We start from the raw sequence: 15090 nt of genomic DNA on the forward strand, positions 1-15090 counted from the left end.
GGTGACTGGGGGTTATTATTCAGAATGGGGGGCCGCTGTGGGGTCATTATACTGTGTGTGGGGCCACTGGGAGTCATTATACGGTGTTTGGGGGCATTGGGGGTTTATTATACTGTGTGAAGGGCTACTAGTAGTCATTATACTATATAGGGGCTACTGGTGGTCATTATATTATGTGGGAGCCACAGAGACATGAAAATGCCTCAAGGGGGCCCACTGGGATTTATAGCCCAAAGGCTCACATGATCATGGAGCTGGCCCTGAGCATACATACAGAGGATGGTTATACAGTTGAATTCAGGAGGTCAACTGCCGCTGCTGGCCAAGTGCATAAGTATCTGATACTCCTAGATCAGGCATGCTCAACCTGAGGCCCTCTAGCTGTTGCAAAACTACAACTCCCATCATTCCCTGACAGTCTACAGCTATCATCCTACAGAAGGTCATCGTGGTGAGGAAACAGGGAGAATGTCCATCAGCTTCTGTTCCTTATGGCCTTAGGACCAGAAATCCATCTCTACTGTGAAGAACACTGCTCCAGAGGAAAAGGAAAATCCAAGGACCTAGATTAATGCTGAAAGCATCAGATCGTTATGTACCTGGCCAGTGGCCATGAAGAGGGCTCGGGCGACCCCCTAGGCATTGGACCTCCGAAAAATTTTCCTGTAGGGTCTATGGCCAGTCCGCCCCTAGCCCTACCTATCATCTTAAGGGCTACCTAGTTTACACTTAGATGATTTGGTCAGTGATTTTCAAAAGTGATTGTGAGCCAAAACCTGAAGTGCAAGGCTACACAGAGATAAATTATAATAGAAAGATTTACAGCTGTTCTGTGTTTTTGGCTGGCAAAAATCACTCACCAAATCACTCAAATATATACTAGACCCAACATTAGCAAAGCAGTTCTGAGGAGAAGATGGGGGTGAATTGTTCCTTCCTCTCCCTCATTCTGCCTTGTAGACATAAACACCAGCATATGACAGTGAGTTTTGATAAGGAAGAAGGCTCTTCTGTAAACAAAAGTTTCTTATCAAAGGCAGCAAAGGACGGAGTTTATTAACCGATAAGCTATATATATGGCATAACATGCAGTACATTAACACACCATACTGTGTATATTTATGGCATAGCTATGGCAGTTGTTCAGGAACTGAGACAACACCATTTATAGCAGGTTTCAGCTACAACATACAGCTGACACCCTGCTGTGGTGGCCGAGATTGGTGCTGGCACCAATCCTGGCTGGCATCTAAGGCATTTACAGAGGGAACAAACCTTACAAAGACCTCCAGGTCTGCATGTACCAAAGCCTACCAGGTCCTTCCAGAGAGTTAATGTGTTTTAAGGATGGATTTATGCTCATCCATTCATACAAATTGCACTAGTGCAAATATGTGTCAGTTTAAAAAAACTGACAGATTAAATAGACTGCAATAGTTGGCGACTTTAAAAAAGCAAACAAATGCAAAAAAAAAAAAAAATTTAAACAAAATATGTAACTCAACATGGTACCAATAAAAACTAAAGCCCTCACACAGCTATATTGACCAAAAAATATACATCTTATGGATGTTATGCAAAATATATGTGCAATACCCAAAATTGGATATTTGCAAATTGTTTGATTTATAATGCTACAGTAATGTTTTACTTGCCATGTATTGTTCCACCAGCAAATGACAGATCAGTGGCACCGGGAATGGAGCTAACCACTCCATTTTACCCCCTCTTGATAGGAGTGTGCCCATTTAGGAGGGAGAGCTAGCTAGGCTAGTGAGGAAACAGGGAGAATGTCCATCAGCTTCTGTTCCTTATGGCCTTAGAACCAGAAATCCATCTCTACTGTGAAGAACACTGCTCCAGAGGAAAAGGAAAGTCCAAGGACCTAGATTAATGCTGAAAGCATCAGATCGTTATGTACCTGGGTAGTGGCCATGAAGAGGGCTCGGGCGACCCCCTAGGTATTGGACCTCCGAAAAATTTTCCTGTAGGGTCTATGGCCAGTCCGCCCCTGGCCCTACCTATCATCTTAAGGGCTACCTAGTTTACACTTAGGTGATTTGGTCAGTGATTTCCAAAAGTGATTGTGAGACAAAACCTGAAGTGCAAGGCTACACAGAGATAAATTATAATAGAAAGATTTACAGCTGTTCTGTGTTTATGGCTGGCAAAAATCACTCACCAAATCACTCAAATATATACTAGACCCAACATTAGCAAAGCAGTTCTGAGGAGAGGATGGGGGTGAATTGTTCCTTCCTTTCCCTCATTCTGCCTCGTAGACATAAACACCAGCATATGACAGTGAGTTTCGATAAGGAAGAAGGCTCTTCTGTAAACAAAAGTTTCTTATCAAAGGCAGCAAAGAACGGAGTTTATTAACCGATAAGCTATATATATGGCATAACATGCAGTACATTAACACACCATACCGTGTATATTTATTGCATAGCTATGGCAGTTGTTCAGGAACTGAGACAACAACATCTATAGCAGGTTTCAGCTACAACATACAGCTGACACACTGCTGTGGTGGCCGAGATTGGTGCTGGCACCAATCCTGGCTGGCATCTAAGGCATTTACAGAGGGAACAAACCTTACAAAGACCTCCAGGTCTGCATGTACCAAAGCCTACCAGGTCCTTCCAGAGAGTTAATGTGTTTTAAGGATGGATTTATGCTCATCCATTCATACAAATTGCACTAGTGCAAATATGTGTCAGTTTAAAAAAACTGACAGATTAAATAGACTGCAATAGTTGGCGACTTTAAAAAAGCAAACAAATGCAAAAAAAATAAAAAATTTAAACAAAATATGTAACTCAACATGGTACCAATAAAAACTAAAGCCCTCACACAGCTATATTGACCAAAAAATATACATCTTATGGATGTTATGCAAAATATATGTGCAATACCCAAAATTGGATATTTGCAAATTGTTTGATTTATAATGCTACAGTAATGTTTTACTTGCCATGTATTGTTCCACCAGCAAATGACAGATCAGTGGCACCGGGAATGGAGCTAACCACTCCATTTTACCCCCTCTTGATAGGAGTGTGCCCATTTAGGAGGGAGAGCTAGCTAGGCTAGTGAGGAAACAGGGAGAATGTCCATCAGCTTCTGTTCCTTATGGCCTTAGAACCAGAAATCCATCTCTACTGTGAAGAACACTGCTCCAGAGGAAAAGGAAAGTCCAAGGACCTAGATTAATGCTGAAAGCATCAGATCGTTATGTACCTGGGTAGTGGCCATGAAGAGGGCTCGGGCGACCCCCTAGGTATTGGACCTCCGAAAAATTTTCCTGTAGGGTCTATGGCCAGTCCGCCCCTGGCCCTACCTATCATCTTAAGGGCTACCTAGTTTACACTTAGGTGATTTGGTCAGTGATTTCCAAAAGTGATTGTGAGACAAAACCTGAAGTGCAAGGCTACACAGAGATAAATTATAATAGAAAGATTTACAGCTGTTCTGTGTTTATGGCTGGCAAAAATCACTCACCAAATCACTCAAATATATACTAGACCCAACATTAGCAAAGCAGTTCTGAGGAGAGGATGGGGGTGAATTGTTCCTTCCTTTCCCTCATTCTGCCTCGTAGACATAAACACCAGCATATGACAGTGAGTTTCGATAAGGAAGAAGGCTCTTCTGTAAACAAAAGTTTCTTATCAAAGGCAGCAAAGAACGGAGTTTATTAACCGATAAGCTATATATATGGCATAACATGCAGTACATTAACACACCATACCGTGTATATTTATTGCATAGCTATGGCAGTTGTTCATGAACTGAGACAACAACATCTATAGCAGGTTTCAGCTACAACATACAGCTGACACACTGCTGTGGTGGCCGAGATTGGTGCTGGCACCAATCCTGGCTGGCATCTAAGGCATTTACAGAGGGAACAAACCTTACAAAGACCTCCAGGTCTGCATGTACCAAAGCCTACCAGGTCCTTCCAGAGAGTTAATGTGTTTTAAGGATGGATTTATGCTCATCCATTCATACAAATTGCACTAGTGCAAATATGTGTCAGTTTAAAAAAACTGACAGATTAAATAGACTGCAATAGTTGGCGACTTTAAAAAAGCAAACAAATGCAAAAAAAAACAAGCAAAAAAAACTTTAAAACAAAATATGTAACTCAACATGGTACCAATAAAAACTAAAGCCCTCACACAGCTATATTGACCAAAAAATATACATCTTATGGATGTTATGCAAAATATATGTGCAATACCCAAAATTGGATATTTGCAAATTGTTTGATTTATAATGCTACAGTAATGTTTTACTTGCCATGTATTGTTCCACCAGCAAATGACAGATCAGTGGCAACGGGAATGGAGCTAACCACTCCATTTTACCCCCTCTTGATAGGAGTGTGCCCATTTAGGAGGGGGAGCTAGCTAGGCTAGTGAGGAAACAGGGAGAATGTCCATCAGCTTCTGTTCCTTATGGCCTTAGGACCAGAAATCCATCTCTACTGTGAGGAACACTGCTCCAGAGGAAAGGGAAAGTCCAAGGGCTGCAAAAACCCATCAAGCTACGGTGCTCCAGATAGCAGAGTGACCAGCTACAATTAGCTTTACAGACACTGCTGCAAGGTGGGGGATAACAAGTTAAGGCACACGTCACCATTATCCAAATCTCTGTGAGGTGGGGGAGAACAATTTCAGACACCCATCACCCCAGGGTGGGATAGACACATCTGAAAGCCATTGGACACCTACAGTCAAAGGTGCCAGATTTAAAGCAGTAGCAAAGAGGAATAAGGAGAGTCATCTAGAATATTTCTGAGTGTCATCTAACCAGCCACCATACCTCATCATCTGGTGACAGAGAGTGCACCTTGTATTTATTATTGCTGGATGTACCGCAAGTTACCATTTGCACTTAGTAAAGAAAGCCATTTGTTAATCTCTTACATATATGCCTGATTCTTTAATTTTTACATTTTCACTGCACTGAACCCCAGAGAGTGACAGCCTGAGGGAGCACACCATGACACAACATCTCATCAGGGCCACTACCACTCCCTTCTTCCTCACCGGCTCCTCAGGTACTTGTTGTATATGAGTTTGGTGTTGCCCAAATCATATTAACCTGAAGAATTTTTCATATAATGAAAACCACATGGAAAATCTCAGAGCAAATAAATAAATAAAAAACAAGACAACATTATAATTGTTGCCCACTTACCTCCCATAAAAGTGATATAAAAAGTGATCAAAAAGTTATATGCACCACACAATGCTACCAGTAAAAATGACAGCTTGTCCCACAAAAAACTATTCTCAGTCAATAAAAAAGTTATAAAGTTATGGCTTTTGAAATCCTTTTCATCAAATTCCATATTTCAAAATCCGGATGTTGCTCCTTCCCTTCTGAGCGGTGCCACAGTGTGCCTTGAATCTGTACAAGGTACAATGAAATCTCAAGAACATCAAGCCTTTGTGGAGTGAAATGTCTACCCAGTGTCTCATTCGCAGGTCATGGGTCCATCAGGATAATGACCCAAAACACACAGATAATAACATCCAAGAATGACTAAGATCGACACATTGGACTATTCTGAAGTGGGCTTCTATCAGCCCAGTTCTAAATCCTATTCATTTAACATCTGTGGAAGTAGCTGAAACATGCAGTCTGGCACCCTTCAAACCTGATGCAGTAGGCCAATATACCTGTGGATGGGTGCAGAAGTCTCATTAAGAGTTACAAAAATCACTTGATTGCAGCGATTGTCTCAAAAGGTTGTGCAACAAAATATTACGTTATGGGTATCATCATTTTTGTCCAGGCCAATTTCATTAGTTTGGCTTTTAAAATTATTAATTTGAACCACAATTCAAAAGCTGTTTTTTATTAGCTGATTTTTAGTTAATTTTCTATTTTTTTTTTGTCAGTTTCAAATAATTTCAGGGACCATTGTGTGTTTTTCTTTCTTTCTTTAAAGAAAAGAGTGCCAATAATTTTGTCCATGTGTGTATGTCATAGCTGTCCAAGCAGATTTGATCAAAACACAGTAAGCAGCACAGTTAGCTGTCTTACATTTAGAAGAGGTGGTGGTGGATCCGCCAAAGTTATGCATAGGCCGGCAGACTCTGCTTCAAATCCACCGCCCGTGCAGGGCCTTATTAAGACTGGCGTCTGAAAACCCCGGTCTTAATAAATGTCCCCCAAAATTCCTATAACATGCATTCTAAATACTACTAAACAGCTTCCATTGATTTCAATGGGAAAAAAATGCTAGCACTATGTACCTGAATGTACAGTGGGATGCGAAAGTTTGGGCAACCTTGTTAATCGTCATGATTTTCCTGTATAAATCGTTGGTTGTTACGATAAAAAATGGCAGTTAAATATATCATATAGGAGACACGCAGTGATATTTGAGAAGTGAAATTAAGTTTATTGGATTTACAGAAAGTGTGCTATAATAGTTTAAACAAAATTAGGCAAGTGCATAAATTTGGACACCACAAAAAAGAAATGAAATCAATACTTAGTAGATCCTCCTTTTGCAGAAATTACAGCCTCTAAACGCTTCCTGTAGGTTCCAATGAGAGTCTGGATTCTGGTTGAAGGTATTTTGGACCATTCCTCTTTACAAAACATCTTTAGTTCATTCAGGTTTGATGGCTTCAAATTATGGACAGCTCTCTTTAAGTCACACCACAGATTTTCAATTATATTCAGGTCTGGGGACTGAGATGGCCATTCCAGAACGTTGTACTTGTCCCTCTGCATAAATGCCTTAGTGGATTTTGAGCAGTGTTTAGGGTCGTTGTCTTGTTGAAAGATCCAGCCCCGGCGCAGCTTCAGCTTTGTCACTGATTCCTGGACATTGGTCTCCAGAATCTGCTGATACTGAGTGGAATCCATGCGTCTCTCAACTTTGACAAGATTCCCAGTCCCTGCATTGGCCACACAGCCCCACAGCATGATGGAACCACCACCATATTTTACTGTAGGTAGCAGGTGTTTTTCTTGGAATGCTGTGTTCTTTTTCCTCCATGCATAACGCCCCTTGTTATGGCCAAATAACTCAATTTTAGTTTCATCAGTCCACAACACCTTATTCCAAAATGAAGCTGGCTTGTCCAAATGTGCTTTAGCCCACCTCAAGCGGCACTTTTTGTGCTGGGGCGGAGAAAAGGCTTCACTCTCGCATACAGCATCTCCTTGTGTAAAGTGCGCCGAATGGTTGAACGATGCACAGTGACTCCATCTGCAGCAAGATGATGTTGTAGGTCTTTGGTGCTGGTCTGTGGGTTGACTCTGACTGTTCTCACCATTCGTCGCTTGGGTCTATCCAAGATTTTCCTTGGTCTGCCACTTCGAGCCTTAACTTGAACTGAGCCTGTGGTCTTCCATTTCCTCAATATGTTCCTAACTATGGAACCAGACAGCTGAAATCTCTGAGACAGCTTTCTGTATCCTTCCCCTAAACCATGATGGTGAACAATCTTTGTCTTCAGGTCATTTGAGAGTTGTTTTGAGACCCCCATGTTGCTACTCTTCAGAGAAAATTAAAAGAGGAGGGAAACTTACAACTGACCCCCCTAAATACTCTTTCTCATAATTGGATTCACCTGTGTATGTAGGTCAGGGGTCACTGAGCTTACCAAGCCAATTTGAGTTCCAATAATTAGTTCTAAAGGTTTTGGAATCAATAAAATGACAACAGTGCCCAAATGCACCTGTTATGCACCTGCCTAATTTTGTTTAAACAATTATAGCACACTTTCTGTAAATCTAATAAACTTCATTTCACTTCTCAAATATCACTCTGTGCGTCTCCTATATGATAGATTTAACTGACATTTTTTATCGTAACAACCAACGATTTATACAGGAAAATCATGACGATTAACAAGGTTGCCCAAATTTTTGCATCCCACTGTAACTGTACACTTTAAAGCATGAAGAGTGTATTGAGCAGACACACAAGCTGAGGTAGTTCCATACACAATAGATACTGTCTGTGCTATACCACTGACACTTATTCAGTCATTTACATCAGTATTTGTAAGCCAAAACCAGGAGTGGAACCTATAGAGAAAAATCATAATAGAAAGATGGCCGTTTCTGGGTTTTGAACCCACTCCTGGTTTTGGCTTATACTGTAAATACTGATTAAAATACTGACCAAATAAACATTGAATGTGTGTGAAGAGCATGAGTTCTGGTCCTCACCACTGAGATTATTAGCTGTTTATAGACATAGAAATGCCAAATCATAATCAGAACATAACTTACATTGGTGTGATCCTTTTAAATAAATTTAACTTTATTTATAAATAATATTCAATACATGAGCAGAGAAAATATATATTTTAATTATATTCTCCAAAATATTATGGTTTAGGAAAGACTGGCAATTACAGGGAATTTATATAGACTTTCATTAGTGGTTTAATGATGATGGGTTAAATATTAGGAGCGAATCATATAGGGAGAAGTGTAAAGGAATGATTTGCAATCAATTTCATTAATTCTGCAATCTGGTTACTTACAGTGGTTCTGAACAATATCACATCAGCATCTGCCAAGCTGCATGAGACACAGTGACTCCAGACATCCAGTTCAGGTTTCCAGTAGAAAATCATTTTAAGGATCCCCAAGGTAAAGATGTAACCAATAACGCAAAGGACATTTCGACTCTGCTCTTCCTTATAACAAAAGAGTTCCTGGGAAAATAAAGAGAATTTAAATTTATAGACATTTTCAGTAAAACATACTAAATGCTTAATGTTCATGTAGTAAGTAATACGATGAACATGGGGTGTTGTGATCCCAGGGCTTCTTATATTAAGAAATATAATATGGCTGCTACAGGCAATCACTTCACTTCTTCTTCAAAACACCAACCACCATTCACTTGTATTGTACTTTCCTTTGTTACAAATTTTCAATAAATCATAGAGAGAATTATTTAACCTCTTAAGGACCAAGTCAATTTTGGCAGCAATACTTCCCTTCTTCCCATGAGACTACTTTTTATTTTTAAGCTGACTTTTTTTTTTTTTGTGGGATTAAATGTATTCTTTAATAGCTCAATTTAAAGGGAACCTGTCATGAACTTTTCGGTGACCTCCCCGAGGGCAGCATAAAATAGTGACAGAAATGCTGATTTCAGCGGTGTCACTTATGAGATAAAAGTAAGCGGTTGCTGAGAACCAGCATCATAATCATTACAGCCTAGGCCTTGGAAAGAGTCAAATCTACCTGAGAAGACTCATGGTTATTCATAACCTCCTGCTCTCCTCGCCCATCTGCTGATGGTTGGCAGTTGTCTCCTAGAGAGAAAGGGAGAAAACTAGGTAGAAGACTGTCAGTCATCAGCAGGAGAGCAGGGATTCATGAATAACCAGGACTCTCTGGTTGCAGTGACTTTTCCAGGCCTAGTTTGCAATTATTGTGATGTTGGTTCTCGGCAACCACTTAGGCCCCTTTCACACAAGCGAGTTTTCCGCGCGGGTGCAATGCGTGACATGAACGCATAGCACCTGTACTGAATCCTGACCCATTTATTTCAATGGGGCTGTGTACATGAGCGTTGTTTTTCACGCATCAGTTCTGCGTTTCGTGAAAATCGCAGCATGTTCTATATTCTGCGTTTTTCACGCAGCCCTGGCTCCATAGAAGTGAATGGGGCTGCGTGAAAAACGCATTGCATCCGGAAGCAAGTGCGGGTGCGATGCGTTTTTCACTGATGGTTGCTAAGAGATGTTGTTTGTAAACCTTCAGTTTTTTATCACGTGCGCGAAAAACGCATCAAAACGCATTGCACCCGCGCGGAAAAAACTGAACAACTGAACGCAATCACAGACAAAACTGACTGAACTTGCTTGCAAAATAGTGCGAGTTTCACTGAACGTACCCTGAACGCATCCGGACCTAATCCGTCACGCTCGTGTGAAAGAGGCCTTACTTTTAACTTTTAAATGACAGACCACTGAAATCTACTCACCTGTCTGTACTTTATACTGCCGTTAGTATGGGCAGCATAAAATTGATGACAGGTTCCCTTTAAGGTTCAATAAAATGTAAAGCAAAAGCGTAGACAATTATTTGTTCAGTGGAATGAGAAAAAAAGTTATTAGAACCTCTTAAACATGGGTAAATCCACTAAAGATTGGTCTAGAGAGCCTCCAGGACCAACATGAACGTGTGCCGGCCGGGCCCCCTGATGTGGATCGCAAATTGCGATCTGCGATGCACGGGCACTTACTGTGGGGCCACAGCATGCGGATCACAGACCCATTCACTTGAATGGGGTCCGCGATCTGCATCCCACAGTCCGCACTGCAAAAAAGTAGTGCATGCACTACTTTTTTGCAGTGCAGAGGCAAGGACAGAAAACCCATGGAAGCACTCCGTAGTGCTTTTGTGGGCTTCCGATCCATGCCTCCATTCTGCACTGCACCTCCAAGTGAATGGGTCTGCATTTATGATGCGAGGTACACCCAGCCGGTGCTCATGTATTGCGGAGCCACTGTTTGTGGGCCGCAATATGGACATGGCTGGGCATTGGCCATGTGCATGAGCCCTAAAACTGTGAATGCTCATGCGCAAGGCACCAGCAGCCGCGAAGCAGCAACCAGGAAAGATGGCACAGTTGAAACAGTCCAACCTGCCTGCATTCACTGAAGACAGCTCTGAGGCTGAAACAGATAGTGAACAAGAGGAACTCTGTAGCGGCGAGGATCAGATTATCTCTATTTCCTTCCTCAAAACTCTGCTGACAAACTCCCTTGAACCTGTGCTCCAAAGACATAAAACAAGATCTGTGTCACATACAGTGCTGCCCATAATTATTCATACCCCTGGCAAATTTTGAATTAAAGATACTTTTATTCAACCAGCAAGTAATTTTTTTGACCTTTGCAAAAGCTCATCTGGACAGAGAAGACAAAGAAGAAGACTTCTGGTCTTCTGTGTTATGGTCAGATGAAACAAAAATTTAATTGCTTTGTCACAATGATGTTTCCTTAATTTGGCGTAAAAAAGGAGAAGCCTTCAACCCAAAGAACACCGTCCCCACTGTCAAACATGGTGGTGGGAACCTAATGCTTTGGGGGGGTATTCAGCCAATGGACTAGGGAACCTAATCAAAGTAAACAGCACCATGAAAAAAGAGCAATACATGAGGATTCTCAACAACAACAACATCAGACAGTCTGCAGAGAAACTTGGCCTTGGGCACCAGTGGACATTTCAGCATGACAATGACCCAAAACACATAGCAAAAGTGGTGAAGAAATGTTTAGCAGACAACAACATTAATGTTTTGGAGTGGCCCAGCCAGAGTCCAGACTTGAATTCAATTGAGAATCTGTGGAGGGAGCTAAAGATCAGGGTGATGGCAAGAAGACCCTCCAACCTGAAAGATTTGGAGCTCATTGCTAAAGATGAATGGGCAAAAATACCTGTGGAGACATGCAAAAAGCTGGTCTGCAATTATAGTAAGCGTTTGATTGCTGTAATAGCCAATAAAGGCTTTTCTATTGATTATTGAGAAGGATATGAATAATTTTGGACTGGACACTTTTTGCTCAAATGTATATAAAAGCTGAGAAATGGGTTTTTTTCAACAATAATGCCTCTTGTACTTAGTCTTATTATCTTTTGTGAGACACCTATGTCATTTCCCATCAAAAAATTACTTGCTGGTTGAATAAAAGTAACTTTAAGTCAAAATTTGCCAGGGGTATGAATAATTATGGGCAGCACTGTATATACTAGAGTTGAGGCCCTTGAGACCTTTCAGGCTGCACTGGTCAAATTTAATACAGCAGTCTCCTATAACTTAGCTGCCTAACCCATGAAAAACATCTCTACTCCTTAATGGAGGACCAAGACAACTGGGGGCAGCAAAATAATTTGAGACTTAAGGGCATACCTGAATCTGTCTCACCTGAAGCCCTTATGCCAACCCTCACTGTCTTCTTTGCAATCAGCCTCATCTCGGGAACTATATCCATTTACTAGGACTTGTCCCCTATGGCCCTGTGCAAGAGAAACCATCTGCACCCACTATTAGGAAGGCAGAGAGGCAGAAAGGTCAGTTTTAGGTGGCTACATCCATTTGAACATTTAATCAATACACCAAGTAGAAAGATTGTTATCAGAGCCTTTGCTGACCTTCAACAAATTTATGAAACTTTGGATATTTATGCACTGGACAGAACACAGAGCAAAATATTGCTTCATTACTTTCACTGCCTTTGATTACCCTCTGGACCCCTGTCGCCTCATCCAGACAGCAACATGGGAGGAATAATCCCGGAAAGATGACTCTGTGGAGACTTGGCAACATGTTGCTGACAGACCTGACAGCACATGAATCACTTATCCATTCATTCACCTCCTATTGACGCTACTTTACCGTAACAGTTTATCTGATGTGTTTTTATCATTAAACAGTGCTGGGCATTATACCTTTTTTTTTTACTATTTTTTTTGCTAGCCCATGCAAACAGTTTTTTGATACTCTATATGGGTTCTGAAAGCCTACTGTATATCAGAGATGGCCTAGGTTAGTGGCTTTAGGGCGCTAATCCAAATTGGTGTTATACGGCTGCTTTTAGGTTGTTTGCATTATATGATACATCATTAATTCCAGCAAACCTTGCTTGTGATTGGGTTGCAAGTTCTGTGTGATACAGCCATTTATGGGGTGTATTAATATGAAATATACGTACCTCCTATTAGCCGTCCTCCATTGATTTTACATTTATTTATTTTTTTTTATTTTTTTTTTGGGGGGGGGGGATGTATTAATAGGGGAAAAATATATGTCATAATTACCATTAAGCAGTGAAGTTATATTGTACTACAGCCATTTACGAGGTGTATTAAAAAGATAGATACGTACGCCCAATTAGCCGTTCTGCGTTGATTTTACATTGTTTTAATTTTTGGGGGGTTTATTAGTACAAAAAAACATACCATTAGCTGTTCTGCAGTGAATTGTGATTGTTATATGTCTTTTTTTGAGGTGTAGAAATAGGAAAAAGAATATGTCTTAATTGCCGTTCAGCGGTGAAGTAACATTGAATTACAGCCATTTACGTGGTGTAGAAAAACAAAGTATATGTACGTCTAATTAGCCAATCGGCAGTGAATTCTGATTGTTATATTTTTTGGGGGGTGTAGAAATAGTGAAAAAAATAGAAAAAAATATGTCATAATTGGCATTCAGATGTGAAGTTACATTGTCCTACAGCCATTTACATGGTATAGAAAAAGGAAATATATGTACGTCCAATTAGCCGTTCTGCAGTGAATTGTGATTGTTATATTTCTAGAAAAAAGAATAAGTCTTAATTGCCATTCTGCGGTGAATTGTAATTATTATTTTTTGGGGGGGTTTATTAATCATTAAAAAAAATATATAAGTCTTAATTGCCGTTCAGTGGTGAAGTAACATTGTACTACAGCCTTTTTTGGGGGGTATTATTTTAATTTTAATTTAATTCTTTTTTTATACAGTATGTCAGACAGGCAGATAAAAGGCCCTTCAAAGGGAACGGGCAGTGGGCAAAATGTTTCTGACACAAGCAGCAGAAGAAGGGGGAGGGGTGGCCCGGGAAAAGGCCCACGTGTACTGAACCTTCCTCTGTCATTTTCAGTTTCCTCAGCGCGAGAAGTATTATATGCTGTAGGCTCGGCTCCACTTTTCAGCGACGACTAGCTTCTAGAGGACAGTCAGCAGCTACTGTGCAGTCAAGATCTGGAGGAGACATCCGCCGGTAGGCGGGCAAGTAGTGATGATGAGAGTCGCGTGGGAGCAGGTGTTGCTAGCGGACAGGCTCCTGGCCATAAGACCGTTGAGAGGGACATCAGTGACGTGCAGACAGTAGCAGATGATGATGATGATGAAACCGATCACACTTGGGAGCCTGGTGAAGATGGCGCTTCATCATCATCATCAGGAGAAGTGGGTGGCAATCTGCACATAAGGCAGCGGCTGAGCCAATAGGATGGCAGCGTGGCAGTGAGTCAGCAGGGTGGTAGCAATGGGAGGCTGGGAGCCAACGTTCCCGGGGTAGACCACCCATTTTGCAGTACTATACCTGCCCGGAAAGTAGCGGTGCAGGGGTTCATGGAGGCAGCAGTAGCAGTCAATCATCAGAGTGGAGTGTTAAGGGGAAAATGCCATACTTGACCGTGTGGCAATTTGCCGAATTTGTGGGCAGAAGGTGAAGCATGGCAAGGGTACCAATGATGCACCATGGCCCTGTGTTAACACATGCAGCGTCACCATAAAGTGGCCTGGGAGAACCGTGGCTCCATTGTGGTGGTCCAGCCTGCCACAGCAACTGCTGCGTCATACTGTGGCACGCACCCAATTTCATGTAGTTAAGAGACAACAGTATGCGTGCACTCTTCCAACGGTGCAGAAACTGAACATGCTCCTGGCCAAGTTGCTGGTGCTGCAGTCCCTCCCTTTCCAAGTGGTGGACTCTGCACCTTTCAGAGAACTGATGGCTTGTGCTGAGCCGAGGTGGAGAGTCCCAAGACGTCATTACTTTGCCAAAAAGGCAGGACCAGCCCTGCACACACATGTAGAACAGAAGGTGGGCCAGTCCTTGAGCCTGTCGGTGTCTGCCAAAGTGCACCGCAGCGCCGACGTGTGGAGCTGTAACTACAGTCAGGGACAATATATGTCCTTTATGGCCCACTGGGTGAATGTGGTTCCTGCACAGCCACACCAGCAACTTGGCCAGGTGACGCTGCTTCCGCCTCCACATAGCCATGCCGTTGGTCCAGCAACAATGTCCGCCTCTGCCTCCTCATCCTCCACTGTGTACTCACCTCCACTGCAGGGACAATTCACAGTGCCCATCCATCGTACCACATGTGCAGGGCACGGTGGTGTCCTGCTGTCCTGCCTGCACCTAATTTGCCTGGGCGAACGGAGTCACACAGAGGAGGAACTGCTCCATGTCCTTCAGCAAGAAATTGAATCCTGCATGGCACACGTGTTCAATCTGGTTGTCTTTCACCCATCTGAAAGACATCCTAAAAGTGGCCAGGAAACTGTGCATGCACTTCAGTCACCCGTAC

At 42.0% G+C, this 15090-nt stretch overlaps 1 protein-coding gene across 5 annotated transcripts in view; it reads right to left on the minus strand.

Moving 5' to 3' along the window:
* The window catches only part of LOC122934435 (probable cation-transporting ATPase 13A5), a 246680-nt gene that overhangs the window by 178526 nt on the left and 53064 nt on the right, over nucleotides 1-15090 (minus strand). For all 5 annotated transcript variants that reach the window (XM_044289895.1, XM_044289893.1, XM_044289894.1 and 2 more), the window contains exon 2: nucleotides 8532-8705. In XM_044289895.1, the coding sequence (XP_044145830.1) occupies nucleotides 8532-8705 (174 nt within the window). The remainder of the gene's footprint in view (nucleotides 1-8531; nucleotides 8706-15090) is intronic.

This window comes from Bufo gargarizans, chromosome 4 (genome assembly GCF_014858855.1).
Source record: "Bufo gargarizans isolate SCDJY-AF-19 chromosome 4, ASM1485885v1, whole genome shotgun sequence".
In the NCBI taxonomy this organism is placed as follows: Eukaryota; Metazoa; Chordata; class Amphibia; order Anura; family Bufonidae; genus Bufo; species Bufo gargarizans.